At 34.4% G+C, this 20636-nt stretch overlaps 3 protein-coding genes and 1 non-coding gene across 6 annotated transcripts in view; 2 read left to right on the top strand and 2 right to left on the bottom strand.

Moving 5' to 3' along the window:
* The window catches only part of LOC135072802 (mitochondrial ribonuclease P protein 1 homolog), a 304546-nt gene that overhangs the window by 227960 nt on the left and 55950 nt on the right, over nucleotides 1-20636 (top strand). The window lies entirely within an intron of this gene.
* LOC135072685 (uncharacterized) lies at nucleotides 2486-11092 on the bottom strand. 3 transcript variants are annotated; one of them, XM_063966696.1, is made up of 5 exons: nucleotides 10985-11092; nucleotides 8069-8269; nucleotides 5443-5551; nucleotides 4191-4226; nucleotides 2486-2825 (listed from the first exon to the last, which is right to left on the bottom strand). In XM_063966696.1, coding segments are annotated over exons 2-5 (339 nt in total). In that variant the 5' UTR covers nucleotides 8262-8269; nucleotides 10985-11092; the 3' UTR covers nucleotides 2486-2824. The 3 variants fall into 3 exon arrangements, with proteins under 3 accessions (XP_063822766.1, XP_063822772.1, XP_063822781.1); XM_063966702.1 differs by having other exon boundaries at nucleotides 5485-5551; XM_063966711.1 differs by lacking the exon at nucleotides 4191-4226 and having other exon boundaries at nucleotides 5485-5551.
* Trnap-ugg (transfer RNA proline (anticodon UGG)) lies at nucleotides 19629-19700 on the bottom strand. The gene has a single exon. It is a non-coding gene; the product is annotated as a tRNA-Pro (tRNA).
* Nucleotides 20245-20636, top strand: part of LOC135072881 (solute carrier organic anion transporter family member 4C1) — a 49574-nt gene continuing 49182 nt past the window's right edge. The window contains exon 1 of the mRNA XM_063966914.1: nucleotides 20245-20560. The gene's annotated coding sequence lies outside the window, so the exon portion shown is untranslated. The remainder of the gene's footprint in view (nucleotides 20561-20636) is intronic.

Genomic DNA, 20636 nt, shown 5'->3' with positions numbered 1-20636 from the left:
ATGACCTAATAGTAATAATAAATAGACGGAATTGACATAATCGTCTAATTGTTCGCTCTATTCCGCAATCTCCGAACTAGTTTCTTTCCTTTCCAATAAAAAAAAATTTTACTCACATCGTTTCCTAATAATAAATAACGCACGAGTTATATTTCTATCATTAAGCCCTATAAATAATAAATAAAATCAATGCAATTCGTAGATGCACGTTGTTACATAAGAATTACTAATAGAAGTTTATTTTTGTGGTTAGTCCTATCGAAATATGCTGGGAGGTACCCCCCGTCCTCCTCGACTCAACTTCCCATCTCTACGTTTCTTCACTCTATCCGAGAAAATCCTAAGGGTAAAAATAGAATATAAGAAGCCTTACAACTCACTCATCGCATTTGTAACGTCCGGCAATGCGCTCTCCAAAAGTGTCAATTATCAAGAACAGCACCTGCAAGAAGTGAACAAAACACCATCACGGTGCTTCAATGACTGTGACCACGAGAAACATCAGTTTATAATAAAAGTAACCGTTTCATTCTTGCTAATTGATTGTGTTTGCAACCTGCAATACTTTCACAGATGTATGATGGTCTCTACTTATCTACTTAGATAGATAAAACCTTGTAAAACCCCTATTTTTTACATTCCGCTCGAAGGAATATTCATAAACCCCTCAATGCAACAGAGGTGAAGAGGCATTACTTTAGATTTGGAATGTCTGATATAATTTTTCAATTTGCATGTCTGAAAACAGCTCTATAGAAAATAATCTCATAGACAAGAAAGTGTACTTTAACTCTATAAACGTAATCTCGACATACGAATGTACGAGAACACTATTGCGATAAAAATGTACGATTCGCCATACTTCGAATACTTACGCGACAAAAGCTCGACAAGGTGGACTGACGACATCGTAAAGGTAGCAGGGAAGCGCTGGATGCAGGCTGCTACCAATCGATCAACGTGGAAAGCATTAGGGGAGGCCTATGTTCAGCAGTGGACGTCCTATGGCTGAAATGATGATGATGATGATGAAAAGCTCGACATAATTCTCCAACGACACTGAAGAATTATAACATGCAGGTGACTAAATTCAGAGAATGTGATTTTAATAATTGAAAATTGGAAATAAGGGTCAGGGTCTTATTTATTTTTAATGATTTCTGTTTTCTTTTTATTCGCATTTTTAATATCGACAATAGGTGCCTGAGTTGACAGATTTTAAGTAGGTAAATAATTTTATTTCTAGTGAGGTTAGTCGTCATATAGGTACCTATGTATGTATATACTGGGCAGTCGAAAGCACATCATCTTTGTTAAATCGCATCTATAACGACTAAATAAGATGCTACAGATGTATTAACCTTGAACTCTACATAATGACTATTCGATTAATTGGATCAAAGGTGTTAAAAAGGCTCGTTTATCCAAACGTATAAATAATACACGATCTAATTACGAAACAAAGATTTGACATTTGAGAATAAGTATTCATCAAGGTTACCTATCTATTTCCGAAGATATAGTTAGATTTCGTAACAAAGTAAAGGACGCAGATAGATCGATATGATTCAGTGATATTTTATATGCCCATAAAATTTGCCCGTTTTGTAGCTATTGAATAACTTCCATATTTATTTTCAAGTTTCGCATATTTCAATAATACAGCCAATATCTACAAATATTTAATTATAGAACTAAGGAATCCGTAGTATCATTTATAAAACCTGTTTTACCTAACCGTCTGTATATAACTAACAGTATTTGATAACGAATGATTCTACAAGATTTAAAACACAATCTTTCCTTAGGACTTTGAACCTCATACTATTAATCATTAATGGAAAAAGTATAAATCTCTATTTTGGTTACCGTTACAGGTCTTACCTTCTCCGTCTCCGTGGTGAACTGATTGGAGACTTGAACGAGAGACCTAGAGATCATATTATCTTCTTTTTTTATGTAGGACATTGAGGGTTCACTTGGTTTAAGCAATAGGTTCATCATAATAACTGTTCCTAATTTCATTACAATAGGCTTAAATCACTTGATTCTTTGAAAATGAAACAAATAGATCCGTTCGGGGCCTGTCAAGCCGTGTCAGACTTCTATGGCTTGTTTAATTGACTCCAGGGCTGTGACCTCAGGTGTCACAAACACACGGTGGAAAAAGATTGGCCTTTTAGATACTTTGTAAATAAGCGTAAATTGAGCCTGTACTTGTTGTTACGGCAAATTATTTAAACCAAGTTACATTGCAACGATGTTTTTATGTGTAAGGAAAGACACCTACCATGATATTGTACTGTATATTTTTTGTCAACAGCAACAGGTATCTCAAATACTTATTTATTTTTTGTCGAATGAAAATTAAAATCAATATAACTTAGTAGAAGCAAGCCAATAATTTTAGACATCGTTTTGTTACTAAGCTCAGCTCACAACCAGGTAGGTACTTCTACATTTTATAGGGAATAAAACACACATATTAGGACTATTAATTCATTTATTTAAAACAAAACAACTACCTATACACCTAATTAAAGAGAAGATCTTATTTGTTATAAATATTATAACAATAATTGACACCCTCTCAGGTAACAGACATTTCTCTCTGACATAACATTGAGTGTATGGCATTAGTAGGCATCCTTAATGAGTAAACGCTTATCGAAGTGCTAGTGGGATACTTTAAAGCTACTGTATATTACATTTCCTCAAAAGTGGCACCTCAATAAGGCTATAAAAATGTACACTTATATTAATATTTCCCTGACGTTGTTTCTTCTGGAAACTTGCAAATCAGGGCATTGGCTTAGCCGGAAAATCTGAAAAGAAGAAAAGAAAATCAGTAAACTATTCACTAAATCCGGTTGCATGACTTGGTACTTTTTTAACGAGCTATCGACAAGTTAAACAAAGAGCGATTGCCATTTATTTACAAATTAATAGACCGAGAGGAATCCGCATTCCTTACATAGGTTTGGGTTTGCCCCAGCGACGTATCAATATCTATAGCCAGGTGTTGTAACTAAACTGGATTTTAATGAATTCTAATTTACAAGTTTTTCGTGTATTCGATATTATTTATTTGCATGGCGTGATTTTCGTCAATAGTAACGTAAAAAAAGGTCAGAAAACAAAAACATACCCTTTTGAATCACCAGCTTCAATTTTTATTTACATTAACCTTATCCAAAATAATTTCCCTCATCCAAAAATTACTTAGGTACCTCTAATATTTCATGTTTAACACCAATCAACCTTTTCGCTTCATAGTTGATGCAAAAATTACAGCACATACATGTTTGTGTTTCTATATGCAAAACTAAGTGCAACCCCATGCGACAACGAAGCCTATTCCATGAGTGAACTATAAAATTAGGTAAATTATATCCTTACACAATAGGTATAATTTATTCAGATAATATGATATTCAGTGACCACAATCTCTTAAAAATACCTCTTATGTCAAATTCCTACTGAATTATTAGAAGGGACATAATTAAATTATACCCTCAGTTTTCAGCTGCCTGAAATCCTGAGGTAAATAAATTATTACAATCTTATTGTTTACTTAATATTGACGTCTAAATACCTGGATTTGGCTGTTCTTAACAGGGTTTTGGAAAATATACATAATATTGAAATACTGGGAAAATTCTAAATTAATTCATTTGTCCCAAGTCTCGAGTAATTGATGTAACAATATCTGAAAAGAAACTAGAACATAAATGACGGTAGACTTGTTTCTTTATCTTGAACACCCTCGATTAAAATATATCTGAAACTTTAATTGTTTCAGGGATTATGCCATGCAAGTTCCAAAACATGTTGAAGGTGTCAAAATACCAGTAAGTACTACTAGTAGGACATGATTAATCACCATGTTTTTCATGCAAACCACTACTCTCTTTTACTGACCAAGGTTACTTTTCCATTTTCATGTGATTTAGAAATTAAGGTGTGATTAAATTCGTAGTTGTGATGGAAAAAGGCAAAGGAAACCTGCATCCACCTAAGTGCTAACGGACCGCAGAACACATCCTTGAACCAGGCCACTAAATCGGAGGATCATGCTAAGTAGGCTTAGGATAGTGCTAAGGAATCATTGTGCTTGCCTATAGGAATGAGAAAACACCAATAACTATGTCCAAATGTACACTTTAAACACAGCCGAAACCTAAACTCACCAATGTACTACTTCCACTGTCCATGACGGAGCATGGCTGTAAGTAATTAAACAATGGGTTAATTTGTTAGTTATATACAAATACATAAATACAAGTATTAAAATAAGCCACAAGTTAAAAATTAGTAGCGTTATAAGGATAACAAAGATATTGTCATTATTAATGACGTACACAGCATGACGAAACCTGATCAACAGTCAATGCTCTTTTACGTCACTGTAGGTACATAACAGTATTATAGCTGTTTAATATTAATTAAGTAGGTATTAAACATTTAAATTGAGCTCGTGCAAGTATTCTATTAATGGTAAAATTACAATATCTATTGTCTGTGCCACTGGACTTTAGCAATCTATCAAGCTAATAAGATGTCATTGAAACCGAATGCATAAACGTATTTTTGATTGCTAAACGACATAATGTTGAAACAGAACTTTATTTTGATAGTAGGTATTTATCATAATCTTTTTTTTTACAAAATAGAGATTTGCGGTCTATACCCTAGGTTTACACCTACTGAAAACTAGCTCAATATTATGCAAAATTGTGTTGGATCAACCAGCATTCCCGAATGTTGGTGGAGTAGATTACACTAATTATTATCGCCTAAAATATACATTGTTATGGAAGCTAAATACCAATTTGGTAAATGCTTATTATCTCGTATGCATTTTAGATGAACGTACACAACTATTGGCAAAGCAGTTTAACAGTGAATTCAAATTTATTTCCTAACCAAACGGACGAGCCAATAGGTACAGACGACCTCAGTTGAAATATGTGATGAGAAATTAACAATATTTTATTTGTCAAATCACCGCGACTAACAAATATTGCTGCCATTATAGTGATTCATCGTTTCTCAATCAGTTCTCTCGCCTGAAGGGTATTCTACACTCTTCGAATACAACCTTTATACTATGACCTTACATTATGTAATATTGTAACTATTAAGTACCAATGTCGAAACATTATTAGCACGTGAGACGTCAACTGTTATTGTTTATCTAGTTTGCACAACATATTTCTCATTGCCAAATCTACCAAATAATGCGGTTTTCCTTACAATTGATTCAAAATAGAATTTTCTTCATAAATCATTGGGGATATTTAAATATTGCACGCATGGTTGCACAATTTTATAGTTATCAAAACATTGCTTTGAAGGCCATAATTGCTAGATCAAGTTTCGTTATGACTGCCAATTTGGTTAGGATGGGGAGTTTTATGTGTTAGTAGTATTAGTAGGTACCCATAGGAGTTAACAACGCGAACTGGTGGAGGGGGTACTGACTTTTTCTTCAAGGCGAATGCTCCCACTCCAAGGGCGCCGATTTTCGCCGCCTTCAGGCCCACCGCTCCTGCAAACAGCAATGGATAGAGTCAATCTTGTGTTTATTACATTAAAGATATCGATCAAGACGTAATTATATACTGAATTATTTCTCAATCTTTTGATGAGTCCATTATTAAATTTAATTCTAGAGTAGTTTGATTTGGAATTGCTCATTCATTTCATTTTCATCGGATTTTATGATTGACTAATATGAATAAATTAAAGAATATACAAATGTAATTAGTTAATTAATTCTTGAAATAAATAAGATTTATATAAGTAATTATAATTAAGACAGTTTCTAGAAAATTATTACTGTACAATACCTAAAGCTTGAACTAGATTAAATAAGATAAATCAACAGATCCGTCGGCAAAATTTTCCATGATTGCCACGTCCTATTCAAATATTTATTGTGACTCAGCGGTAAGTATAGATAGGTATCTTATTTACACAATGATAGATCTCTCTCATAGATACTTACTAATATAAACCACTGGTAAGTATTACTTGACTTAATTTATTTATCATAATTTTCAAGCGAAATATTAAGTAGGTACTAAGTACGTCAAATTATAATTTATGTGATTTGTAATTCAGTAAAAACCACAAGAAAGAACTCCAGAAAATCTACCTCTTTTCCTATATCAGTGCAGTCGTTATATTGAACCTTTGATCGAATCCAGAAAAAATGGGATTACGTTATCAGACGAGGTAGGCCACCTGAGAATTGGGCTGAGAAAAACATTTTTCATAAGACTTACTTACTCTTCTCTGAAAAAACTTGATGTAAATTTCTTTATTAGATATTTTTGGATCTTTTATATTTTAGGGGTATAAATAATTGTACAATTGTGTAACAAACTTAAATAAACAAGTGCCAATTTTACTTCAGATAAAAGGTTATCTAGTAATTTAAAGTGTGTTTTAGTCACGATTGAAGTCACGCTATTTTCTGACCTTGCAAAGCCATTAATCAAAACAGCATTAGTGTTTTGTGTTAATAAATCGTCAATTTGTATCTGTGTTAAGGATGCAGGAGCTAAACGCTTCGAACAATTTTATTGTGCTCAAAATGTGGAAAAGACGAGCTCCGTTGGAAACACAAACAATATTTGAATACACACAATAGGTTTCCCACAGCTACGCAGAGCCGCAAAGATGTGCAAAATATCAAATAGTCAAGTATCGATATAGAAATCTGTATTTTTACCTACTATCTGTAAAATTTACTATCTCTTCATCTAATCTGATCACACATGCTGATTGTTAATAAAATTGTTTACAAGGCACTTCACCGTTTTGATAACCTTACATTCAATTATCAATGTCAGACTGAGGATGCTCAGAAACTCCAGAACTATAATTATTTCATAAATGTAGGTATTAATTTGTCTATCTCGTATCTTAATAGTGTATTCACCGGTGGGTTTCAGTGACAAAGCGATTACCTAATGACTACAAATTCATCCGATACAATCGAGTCGGTACATCACTAACAGACAATTTGCATGCTTCACAATCCGTTGGTACACGTAAGTTGCTGCTAGTAATACACTACTTATGATATAGAGACTGGTATTGCACTTATTGTATACGTAACCTATCGTAAATATTCGAAATTGCCAATTTGCTAGTAAAACCCCAATTTCCCACGGACATTGGGACGAGTTCCAACTTTATGCAGTTGGTAATTATTTCTACATGCCATCGGTGTTATTAAAGAGCAATTCAGAAACATAATTAATTTATATCGGGCATATGTGTGAAACTACCTTTACAGTTTTTTATCGATTAAATATGGCTTCATGTCGGGGAATAATTTAAGTAGTTACATAATTAGTTCTGAAATAAATCCTAAAAAAAATGACACAACGACAGCCTGGATACGATACCTACTCGTATATCTGGAGAGGCAATTAGTAAAGCCAGCCAAAACTAGAAATGTGATAATGCTAAACTGTACAGGAGAGAGATTTATCTAATAACATTACCTACAAAATGTTAAAGAAATATAAAATAACCGGATATTTTCCTTACATCCGTTCTAGAGTTGAATGAAGTGAGTTTTTGTGAATTTGTAGAGTCTACATAGATATTTGCAGTTGTCATTAGTGCTTGGCAGATGGGTAAGTAAGGTTCAGTGATATCATATCAAATAGTCTGAACATCTTTATTTTCCGACCATCATATGAATGGCATTGACACGATTAGCTTAGATATAACTGACATAATAGAGTTGCCTTGACTTCTTCTTGGGCAATAGTACCTAAACTTATTTTCAAGAGCATGACGCATTCACGTTCCTGTTGGACCTTTGACTCCAGAGACAATTATACGTCGAGAAGGTCTGCAGTGTCCTCCGAGTGGTAACTCTGACTTTAATGACCGTTCAATTTAAACAGCAACAAACTTCTCTCCGAGCGCAGGGCACCCTTATGCTCATGGTGGATCTCTGATTTGGGAGACAGTTCTTCGGCGGTGTCACCCTCAGCTTCCTCCTGGAAGTAGGTACATCATCGTATCTCATCATTCTACGTACCTAGGAGCAGTTTCTTCTTAAGCAACAGCAAACTTCTCTTCGAGCGCAGGGCACCTTCCTGGTGGACCTCTGACTCGGGAGACAGTTGTTCGGCGGGAACTTCCACATTCTCCTCCGGGTAGTACGAATACTGCGTGTGCGCCACCGCGGCGGCCACGACGCATAGCAGAACAACGACGGTCATTGAGTGCATTGTTGTGGCTGTTGATAGAAAAAAACTGTTAATAATTCATTTGTAATAGTTAAAGAAAGTTTTTAAACGGAAACTCAAAATCAAGAACCAAAGAGTAAACGTAGAAAAATGGTGGCTGCATTTTCTCAACGAATTAAGGACTAAGTGTATTAACTGTATCTAAAGAAAAAAAGAGCCATCTCAAATGTTCAACTAACTAAATCGCGTCACATCAAGCGATTCTTTTTATTTCATACCTAAGAGAGGGCAACTCTACACGGACTATGTTATTTAGTAAGGCTGAGTTGCACCATCTTACTTTGACTTTAACAAACGTCAAAGATCTGTCATACAAAATGCACCGGTTATTGTTATAGTTACTGTTAAAATAAGATGGTGCAATCCAGCCTTAGTATTAAATTGTTGGACATACATATTTCTGATCTCTACAAATTCGTTTTCCATTGAATATCGTGATAGTTTATTGTTATGTACTTTGTATGTATTATGTTACGTAGGTACGGGACAGGAGATGAATGCGAGTTTTTTTAAAAGGGTCTATTCTGTCCTAGTGCACCTCATTAATAGTGTTTTTTTTTAAGTTACGAAATCAACTTTCTTTATAATATGTGATTTAATAAAGGAAGTTGTTATGTCTAATTAATTTAATTGTTTATTTACAAACGCAATTGCACTTTTAATAAAAAGAACAACATGTTTTTTCACGTTAATCGTATAGCAAAATAATGTATGGTACCTAAGCTTTAATTGTTTATGTATGTGTAGCAAACGCAATTGCAGTTTTAATAAAAAAGAACAACATGTTTTTGCACGTTAATCGTAGCAAAATAATTTATGGTAATACCTAAGGCATAAGAAACCCGGAAACCTTAAAAGGCACTTGTTGAAAAAGTTATTATTAAAAGATCACATACTAAAAACGAGTCAGACAACCTGTCAATTGTGAAGTGATATTATTATAACGTCGCTAAAATCAAGGCTATACAGTGTATCAGCGTTCTTGTATGTTAATTAGTGACATGGACATATGTATAGAGTGAGTTAGCATCTTTAGGCTGCGTAGTAGCCTTTAAGAGGTCACCGGCCTTCTGTGTCATCTGTAAAACTATTATAGTGGGAATACCTATTTCACCATCCGTTTTAACTCTCATTGCGACGACCAAACTTTACTAGAACGACTGTTTACATAGTTGAGGAGCGATCAAGCGAATAACGACGCTATAGAGATGTGACCATTTACTCTTTAACTAACTCGAATAAGTCAATAGTATGGCTTAATATACTTACTTAGAACTAATGTGACGAAAACTTGTGATGCAGTTGAGCAAATATACTCGAAAATCATGTCAAGTTTGATTAACAATACCTTTCGGTATCAACGAAGCAAGGTATTTAGTTTAGTTAAGTAAAGAAAGATCACTATTTGTAATAGAACGCCAGACGTGTACTTGTTTAAAGCACACAATAGGTAGAAAAATAATTGACAAGAGTTTTCCATGATTGGTCCAATTACGCGGCCTACTTAATACTAAATTATTACTAAAGCTCCTTTTTCAAAGGTTATAAAAGTAGGTTGTTGGAAAGTTATTAAAACATCATCATCATAAAAATTCTCAATTATTTTAACTTCTAACAGAAAAGATGACAAATGTCCAAACTGTCTATCAATGTTAACGCTACATTGTTGACTCCGGAAACAAAGAAAATCACAAAATAATACCTGCTTGAAAATCTTGTTACTAAAATGCTAGTAAAAACTAACTCACGTCATCATGGATAACATTGAATGGTTTTTAAATATAGGTAATAATTATTATCATTCTGAAAGTTCATGAGGAAATAGTACATTTTTCATTTCCTACCAACTTCCTTAACTTTCCCGACTAACTGCACACCAAATGTAAACAGAAAGCTACAAATTCGAAGGTAAATACAATGTAGGTAGCGCATCAGTATAAGCAAATCTCATTTTAAAAGCTATAAACATTTAGAGAAATATTTCGAAATAAATTTTCAATAAAAAGAATCCTGCAACTTTCAAGGAAGCGTTGCTACGGAAATTGAGACATTTCTATTTGGTTTTCGTTCAACATTTCCCAGCTATCTCCTTCGCGATCCGGTTGCGGCTGGCGAGGGGAAAACACGCTCCTCTATCTATTGAGCTAGGTATGAATAAAAAAACCTGCACTACGTAGTGCCAGAAATATTAGATATTCGGCACTGAGTGCGCCACAGTTTATGTATTATTCATGGCAGAGATAGCTATTACCAGCGCTAAAACGAGTCCATGTCATAACAAAACAAGCTATACAAGTTAATCGGCTAAACATAACAAAACGGCATAATTACACTACTCGTACCTAATTGACTGAATGCAATCATCAGTTTGCGTCACCGTAGGGGTGTTTTTTCTAGGAAAAGAAACTTGCTATCCCAAATTATGGGTAAATGACATCTATAAATCCACCTTTTTTATGTGGTTATAAGATTGCCCACTAAACTTGTATTTTGAAATTAAAATTTTGTTTAGGAAGAAAATTATTATTAAATTATCACATTTTCCAATGAAAATCATCTAGCTGAAAATGTTATCCAATAGGAATTGTTAATTATTCAACTGTCAAATTACTGCTATCAATGTGTTTTAATTATTCACGCATCCTTAAACTGAAGCACCCGCGATGTAAACACGATCACGATTTTCGTTTACCATAGTTAAATACCTTTTATTTTGGTTACGAGAACACAACACAACACTGCAGCGGTCACTAACTCACAGATCACAATGACTTGATGCCGAATTCTTTTATAGACTGCAAAAGCGAAGCTTCAAGGGGAGGGCGGACACTGCACTGTGCACATCTACCTGAGCATTGGGTACGTCGGACACGCATCGCGTTTTCCCTTGAACCACGAAACCTAGGCTTGTTAGTCAGTCGGCGTCGCGTGCATACTATCCATCAAATTACGCGAATACTCATGAAAATTAAACAAACAGGAATTTTCCCATTTCTCGTACCCGCCACTGCAACTCTTGCACCTGTGCGGGATCTACAGCTTGACCGCCAATAAAACCCAACCAAGTTAAATTTATGATAGCCCCTGGGCAAAGTTAAACTGTCATTGGACCCGCGGCGAAATTAATCAAAGAAAATATAGCAGAAGCTCAGAGCTAAGAACCGACTTCCTTCTAGTTACGTTTATTGAAATTCTTATTCGTGTGTGGTCTTTGTCGAAATCCTTGGGGGAGGCCTTTGTCCAGCAGTAGACATCTTTCGGCTGAAACGACGACGACGACTTATTCGTGTAAGTACATATTGACAACCAAAATAGAGTCAGTTTACGAGCTTATGTGTAAACATCTCTCAAAGAAGTGTTAACGCTTTTTCTGACTGAAATAAGTCCCACAAATTCCAATAAGGCGTGTTATTTACTGGTAGACTCACATTTTTATTATTTACATAGGTTTAGGGCAGATTATAACTTAAAATCTGAAATAAATATTTCGATTTAACATCTAGATCGATCCTAGGGCAGTCCCATCTCATTTAATTATGAAGTTTTGATTGTTTGTAAAGTACTTCCACCTGTAAGTCACCTGCATCGATAGTAGGTATTTCCTAATAAAATAGTAACTGAAATAGCTGTATAGTTAGTTATCTAATAGCCGTTTGTGATATATTCGTTATACTTAAACAAACTAAAAGGAATTAAGTAGAACAAATAAAATAGATACGCTTCGCTTGAAGCAAAATTGTACTTTGAACTTTGAACCGAACCAAAAACGAAAGGTAACTTGTGGAATACTACAGCTATAGATAGAGAGATAAAACAAATATTTATGCAAAATGGAAAAAACCTTTATTAAATTACTCGAATTATTGGTGCGATATGTAGGGTTGCCAACCGTACTATAATATATAGTATTGTACTATATTTCGGGTCTGCGTACTATATACTGTTGAAAAAATATATAGTACGCAAAAATACTATATTTTCAACACCGACAATCTAACAAACAAATCCTTCATTTAAAAAAAATAAGAACGCGCCTTTAAAGTAACTTTTAACTGTTAAGATGGCTAAGTCATATAACCTATTGCGCACGTACCATTTCCTTTGATGAGGTCCGTGAACATACCCGATAGGCGATAGCGTGTATCCGAACGCTTGCGTAACGAACTTCATCATTTCAGCCATAGGACGTCCACTGCTGAACATAGGCCTCCCCCAATGATTTCCATGTTGATCGATTGGTAGCGGCCTGCATTCCAGAACCTTTCCGCCCCATCGCACGTAACGAACTGGTCAATGTCAAATTGACAACGTAAATTTTAACGTCGTCAAACGATATTTTGTTCTGCTTTATTTATCGGCAGAATCGTTTTCAACTAGATGTTGTTATTTCTTTTGAAAAGTTGAAATCTTATATAAATTAGGTATGGAAAGTGGTAGTGATAACGAAAGTGCGTCAAATTCTATTGCGCCGCTAACGCCGATTAAAAAACGAAAAATACCAAAAAGACTCCAAATAAAATAAACCGGAGTGGGAAAGAGAGTATGACTGGATTACTGAAGATCCCTAAAATATACAGTGTGAGTCACGAACTCACGATAAAGTGCACATATGAAAATATGTGAAACTAGACCTATTTTTTTTTTCGAGAAAAAAGAGGTCAAAAAATTTTTGAGATTTTATTTTTATTTTTTGTAGAATTTTTTTTCTTCCAATTACTTCTCGTAAAGAAAACGTAATAACTTTTAAACTAAGAGGTATATCCTGATAAAATAAAAACAATAATAATGCTAAATAACAGGCGATACTAATAAAATACATAAAATACCCAGAAAATGCCAACAAATAATAAAAAATTATAATTTTTGAAAAAAAATCTGCTTTTAAATTCGTGTTTTTTTGGTTATTTGATCAATTTCTCCAAAAAATGCCCCTATAACAGGTGGTTTTTATTCATCATCATCATCATCATCATATCAGCCATAGGACGTCCACTGCTGAACATAGGCCTCCCCCAATGCTTTCCATGTTGATCGATTGGTAGCGGCCTGCGTCGTTGCGTGCGTTGGTTTTTATTGCTTTGTATTATTCTCTATCGTATTACTTTTGTAAAACTAAAAATTGCATGTCTCTATCCTTATCACAACATATTATGTCAATTTTAAAATCGGCGCTAGAACAACGTAAAAAAAGATATTTTTTTTGGTTACAAAACAAAAAATGGAAGCAAAATCCCCCCCCCACAGAAAGTTATGGAATTCAAAAGATTTTCTTGCTATTTCTTGATAAATGTTTAGACTATCTTAATAAATGGTTTTGATTTCAGTGAAAGCAATTGGTTATTTAAAATCCAAAAATTAAATTTAAAAAAGGAGGTTTCATTTAATGACTGTGAGACAATATTAGAAGTTCTAAATTTACAAGAAAAATTGAGTATCAAAATGGACGACCTAAACTCTGAAATAACGATATTGAATGAAATCTTTGCTAAAATAAAATACTGTAGTGACTTTACTGACAAAACTACAGGCCAAAAATGGCAGCATATTTTAAAAAACCGGCCAAGTGCGAGTCGGGCTCGCACACCGAGGGTTCCGCCGTACAAACGTAGCGGTTTACAATTTATGACGTATTAAATCAAATTACTTACTTGATTCCGTTGCGAGTAGTGGCGAATTTCAAAATATGCGGTATGATTATTCTTTATTTATTTTTCCTATATTTGCATTATAGGTACCTACCTCAGCGTTTTGAATTTTTGCGTTGATTTAGAATTTCTCACAGTTTAGAGGCAATTAGATTTAAGAAGTGTTTGATATGAATTTCAACTTTAATATCTCTACGCGTTCATGTGAAAAAGGGTAGGTAGTAAGTTTATAATTATTAAAAAAATATTTTATGTCATGTAAGCAAAAATAATATTTTAAATTTTATATAACTTCAAATTTAACATTTTCGCAATTTTTCCTTTATCTGTACTATATAACGTTGCTTCGTGCCGAATTTCAAGATTCTGAGTTCACAGGAAGTACCTTGTAGGTTTTGATTCCCTAGCGTGTGACGGAAATTCGTCTAAGGTGTCGGTATAAACTGCTGTATCTTTTGATCGCGTTAACTTAGAAGTTTGATTTTTTTACTTCTTAACGGGACAATAGATCTAGGTATTTGGTATAAATTTCAATTTGATACCTTTATTCGTTCGTGAGAAATAAGGTAGTAAGTTTCATTTTATTAAAATATTTTTATTATATTATATAACTAAAAAAATGTAATTTTCGCAATTTTTCCTATATTTGCATTATATGACAATGCTTTATGCCAAATTTCAAGATTCTGAGTTTACGGGAAGTATCCTGTAGGTTTTAATTCCTTTGCGAGTGTCGAAAATTTGTTGAAAATATCGACATAATCGGCTGTATCTTTTGATTGGCTTGGCTTAGAAGTTTGATATTTTCACAGCTTAAAGGGACAATAGACCTGAGTATTTCATGTGAATTTCAGCTTGATACGTTCACGCGTTCTTGAGATAAAGGGTCTTGACAGACGGACGGACGGACAACAAAGTGATCCTATAAGGGTTCCGTTTTTTCCTTATGAGGTACGGAACCCTAAAAATACTGAAAATGACTTACCAAATTTATTTGAAGTAATTTAATTCCTGCTCTCTATTCCCGCCACTTCGGCATTTACGGTTATGAATTCGAAGTGGCGAGAAGAAAGAAACAGAAGTAGTGTATCATTAACAAAAAATGAGCTTTTGATTTATATTAATTTAAAAATTGAATGTGACAAAGCATATGACACTTTTATTTTAAACAAAAAACTGTTACACAGCGCAAGAACTGCAAAAAAATATAGTTTTTTAAAAATAAATAATTAGAAAATGTATATTTGTCTATTTTTTTGTTTTTCCCATAAAATACTATATTTTTTTTAAATGTACTATATTTTTTACACCTTATTTTGGAAAATACTATATTTCGCTGATGAAATGTTGGCAACCCTAGCGATATGTGATTCTCATCAAAGGGTATAAATATGAACCAGCTAGGTACAAGGTCGCATAGGAAAGTATGTTTTATTTACACCAATCCCATTAATACATTATTTATTTAACCATTAATGGTGGCGATGCTAAATTAATCATTTCCGTGTTCGCCCTATGGGTATCTGACGCATCTCCAATATGGTACACCATAGGTCAAAAACAACCTTATCGATTCATTATACTTGTTAACTCGTACCAAGGTATATCCGTAATAATGATGATTACAATGCTTATTATCAGTTCCGATCTCGGAAATTTATTTGGAGAGGTCGCACAATAAACCATCGACATTTTTTTCGGATTGGACACGTAATTTTTTATCCAAAATTGAGGACACCAAGGTTTTCAATAATTAACTTCGCCTGACAGCTATAAATTTCAGTGCAATTATGAACTGATACAACATGTTTAAGCTACGCAATATCATCTTGAATATCGTTGGGCAGGTTGATGTATGTACATTTCACGAACGTCTTAACAATGCTAGGAGGTGTTGGTTTCACCATCACTACCCACTTTGTCACAAAAACAAATTAAAATGTAAGTAGTCGTTCAGAATACAGGTCAAAAGTTAACCTGTCTGTTTCCGTTAGAGTTCCATTGCCTATGAATTATTATTTTCATTCTCTTGTTGATTGCTCTCTCTGATTATGTTATACTAGCTGTTGCCCGCGGCTTCACCCGCGTAAAATTCAGTGCGTCACAGATCGTCGTAAATTATAGCCTATTCTGGGTTATAAACAATAATACTGTAAAGTTTCATCAAAATTCGTTCAGTAGTTTTTGCGTGAAAGAGTAACAAACATCCAGACATTCAGACATCCAGACATCCAAACTTTCGCATTTATAATATTAGTAGGAACTATTCACTTGCAAAAAAGCTAGTTAGGTATTTAATTTGTAAACACCGTCAAACTGGTTAGATATAGGCTCTGCTAGTGATAGACTTGTTGATGAATATTTATTGTAGACCAATGGAATATTTAAAAAAAAAATATTCCAACTTAGTCTAAAAATAAATCGTATGTTTACTTGATCCAAACAGTTGAACGTTTATTCAAATTAGTGATTCAAATTCCTGACGTAGTAATTACGAGATTTTCGTTTCGTTTCGTTTTCAGCCAAATGACGTCCACTGCTGGACAAAGGCCTCCCCCAAGGTTTTCCACAATTAACGGTCCTGCGCTGCCCGCATCCAGGCTCTTCCCGCGACCTTCACCAGATCGTCGGTCCACCTAGTAGGAGGCCTGCCCACGCTACGTCTTCCAGCTACGAGATTTTATTTACAGATTTTTTTTAAATTTTTGTAAAAGTTTACGAGTAATAAGTTTGTAGAGACCTCGTACGCACTATTCATCGAAAAGTCTGACCTCTTGCTGTTTGTCAAGCGATTCGACCAACTAAAGTAGCAGACGAAACGCATTTCGCAACTCCAAAGTCGCGCCCATATGTGCCGAATGAATAGAGACGAACCACAAAGTTTCAAAGTTCATGATACGTAGCACTTAAAATGTTTGCCATGGATCTTTACCTGGTAAGCCAAGGTGATCTTGGAGTTTCGGCGATTCTGCAATCGCTGGATCTGCATCCAGCGAGCGTTGCATAACACTATAACTTATTCGCATAAATAAGTCAAATTTGATATTAAACTGAAGAATACACAAGGTGAAATGAAATCAATAAATGTTCCACGTCTTATGTCTGTGATAAATATACTCGTATAATCGGACAGTTCACTATCGCAAAAAATAGAGCTAACCCTTTACTTGTTCATAATTTCAGCTGTAAAGGTTTGCCCTCCATTTCGATTTCCTACCCTTTCTATGGAAGGGAAACGTTATCAATACAGAATATCCCTTTTGGTTCACTGGTTCGCTTAAAATCTTCCCTTGTTCCTTGTAACGCACTCGCGATTATCTGTAGCACCTAAGTACATACACTCTCCACCTAAACGCTTTGTATAGATATCGATTCAACTCCTTTAACTTAGCACCTTTCATTACTCGCAAAAGGCGAAGAATTTTACATTCATTATTACAAAATCAATAAATAACAAGGACTTCAATATAATTTTTTTAAATTAGTAGATTACGATTATGCTATTTGTTAGAAAAATTAGATCATACATAGAATATGAATTGCTTAATTAACTTTAATTGGGTATAATTAAATAGTCGATCGTTATGCATCAATCATATTATAAATTAAAATATTATTAAAACTGAAAAAACTACAGCTGATGACAGGTTTGTCTTTATTAGACAGTAATGAAGTAGATATGTTACGAAGCGCGTAATAACCGCCTTGGTCGAGCTTGTCTGCGCATGCATGCCTCATTTGAACCAAAGTTGCCACGCCACGTGCTTTCATGCTACGAGCCACTCTATCATTTCTTCATTTACAACAATATGTACCTATATTATGCTGTAGAGCAGCGTTTCATACTTTGAGGACAATGGCTGTGCGGGATTCTCGTCGTCAGATAATTCTCTATCCAACAAAAGATGCTGCAACCCTCTTTACTAAACAATCCCCAGTCAATAAAAGTGATTTTCTCCAAAATGCCTTGTCTCTACAATTAAGTTCGGAAGGGCTTCGTCGGATTGTTAAAAATATAAAAGTAGTATGTAAGTACAAAAAGATTAAAATGCGTTTGCTGTAGGATCATTTGCATTTACGGAAGATAATTCAAAAATTAACCTCAATCATCTTTACTTATCGTAATGATATGGAGATATGAAGATGATTAAAAAATAGTATTTCTCGAGCCTTCTCAACATCGAGGACAGATTGCTTGGCCATGAACTCTACCTAACCTAGAGCTTATTTATCGAAAGCCGTATAGAGATTTTATAACGGTTTACGTACCTATTGTACGAGACATTTTGTAAATTGGATGGGGTGAGGTGTGACTTATTATCCAACGTTTGATCGATGTCCTAATTTTAAAGCCATCAAATGCGCCTAATATGGCTCAATCGGACCAATAAGCAAAGATTTAGACCGTAAAAATTTAACAATAGCTATTTTGAAGCTAATACTCGTACTTACTGTAAACATTACACCAACGAATATAATTTTCCGTTACCGAATAAAAATAGACTTAAGCCTTAACTAACGTTATTTAAAGTAGGCAGCTTAATTACAAGTTTGATCGTCAATTTTTATTAGAATAACCATTTTATTGCACAATATTCGCGGCTGAGTGATTAATATGTTCGAGTAACGCAAGTGGCTTCCTTGTTTGATCGCAGTTTCATGTACGATGCGCTCATGTAATTTGTAATTACGTCAAATTGCGTGGCCGAAGTGACATAAGGCATTACATTTTATTGCCTGACCAGCGCGTGCGGACCCGCAAGGACTGCAAATAAGCCCTAACTCGTTTGTCTTACATATCAATGCGATATTCTCACAAAAAATGTCGCAGCTTGACAGAGATGTACAGCGGCACGTGCCAGTGCACGACATGACATAGCTTTTGGTTTGTGCCTAGAGAAATTATGTATCTAAATACTACTCGGGAATCTATTATTTAGGTAACTATGTGATTTCAGTAAAAAAGCATGCGTGAGCAGCCATAATCATCCATACAGCGATAGCCGACTATTCAGCAAAATATTATGTAGGTACTTACCTATACTTATTTTCCAGAGAATACCTACTCGTAGTTTTGTTTTTCTTACGAAAGAAACTCGTTTCTTTTCATCAGACTTTGTAACAGAGGCCAGAGCAGACATCCTATTGTTTTGCCTGTGACTGCATTTAATAAATATTCTCAGCAAGTTGGCTTAAAAAAATATTTCACACATTTCAAATAACTTTTTAAGGACTCTGCCATGTCAACAAATTCTATATACATATCAAGAAACAAATAAGAGAACAAGAGGTAAGATAGCCAGTTCCTCCGTGGTTGAGGATTCCGGGTGAAGCTCGCTTCCACCTTCAGCCTGATCGTCACTTACCATCAGGTGAGATACAGGCCAAGAGCTTCCTCGTTGTGGATAAAAAAAAATAGGTTCTCATACTTACTGGGTCATTCAATCATAGGTAAAGAATTTGTAACTTTCACATTTGTAATTATAATAGTAATATGTAGACCTGTAGTAATAATATTATTATTCCAAACAAAACCTTAAGGCATTAATTATTATCTGACTTTGCATAATCTTAACCACATCCAGGGTACCTACACACTCACCAGTGAGAGCACTGAGCAGTGATCAGTGATCACAGTGCTATATCGGAATATACCATAAAGCATCTACAGGAAAAAAATATCTAAAAAAAAATACAAAAAAGAGGGCCCCTCCGGGATTTGAACCCGGGACCTCCTGCACCCAAAGCAGGAATCATACCCCTAGACCAAGAGGCCGCTTGTAAGTGTGTGTGAAAATAAATGTCGATTTTTAATTTTAATTTAATTTGATAACGAAAACTATAAAATAGTAAAAAATAATTTTAGTAATTCCAGCAACTGCCTAGTATTTTTTTTACGAAATATTTTAGACGACTAAGAAGATGTCCTTAAGAAAATAAAGCTATTTATGTCCAAAGAAAATAAAGCTATTTATGTTTAAGATTTAACTTAAAAGATTTATGTTCCCATTATTAGACAGAGATGTCCCAATTTTTATAAAACTTAAAAAAATGTACTAACGAAACTAGTGCTATCTATACATCTTTTGCTAAACTAAAGCAAACATGGAAGCTGCTAAGAAAGCCCCATGGGTTATTTTAAGCAATGTTGTATAGTAGTAGTACTAGATGTCGCTGTAACAAGTAAGTAGCGCCATCTTTGAATAATTATAAAAACATGCTACTTTAAAAAATCATATTGTAGATGTCGCTAGCAACGAAATCAGCTGTTTGCTTCAATGATGTTTTGCTTTTCGATCGCAATTCGTTGACAACTTCATGCCTTTCATTCACACCAGACAGAAATCAGCCAGCCAGTGAGATTTTCGTGTTCGCCTTTGTGAGTTGTGCGTCGATTCATTACGAAACATTGAATCTGTTGACAAATTCATAATCCAGTGAAAGCCTAAATTAATTTTCTTACCGTTCTAAAAGTGTGATCTTACATAACATAAAGGTTTTGCTAAGTGTTTAAATATCTTGTGTGTTCGTCGTTCAGCTGACTTCTCCTTTCACAACACAAAGGATAAACGGGATACTTCCTTTACTGTTTTCTGTACGGATTATCAAGCACACATCCTCAGTATAGTGCAAAACGTAAGTAGATCTTAAAATGTTTTCATATGTTTTCTAGTCAATACATTTTTGGGATTGTAAGTATTCATCCTCCACG

Source organism: Ostrinia nubilalis, chromosome 1, assembly GCF_963855985.1.
Source record: "Ostrinia nubilalis chromosome 1, ilOstNubi1.1, whole genome shotgun sequence".
Taxonomy (NCBI): Eukaryota; Metazoa; Arthropoda; class Insecta; order Lepidoptera; family Crambidae; genus Ostrinia; species Ostrinia nubilalis.
The sequence above is the reverse complement of the archived record's forward strand: the minus strand, read 5'-3'. Positions and strand labels throughout refer to the sequence as shown.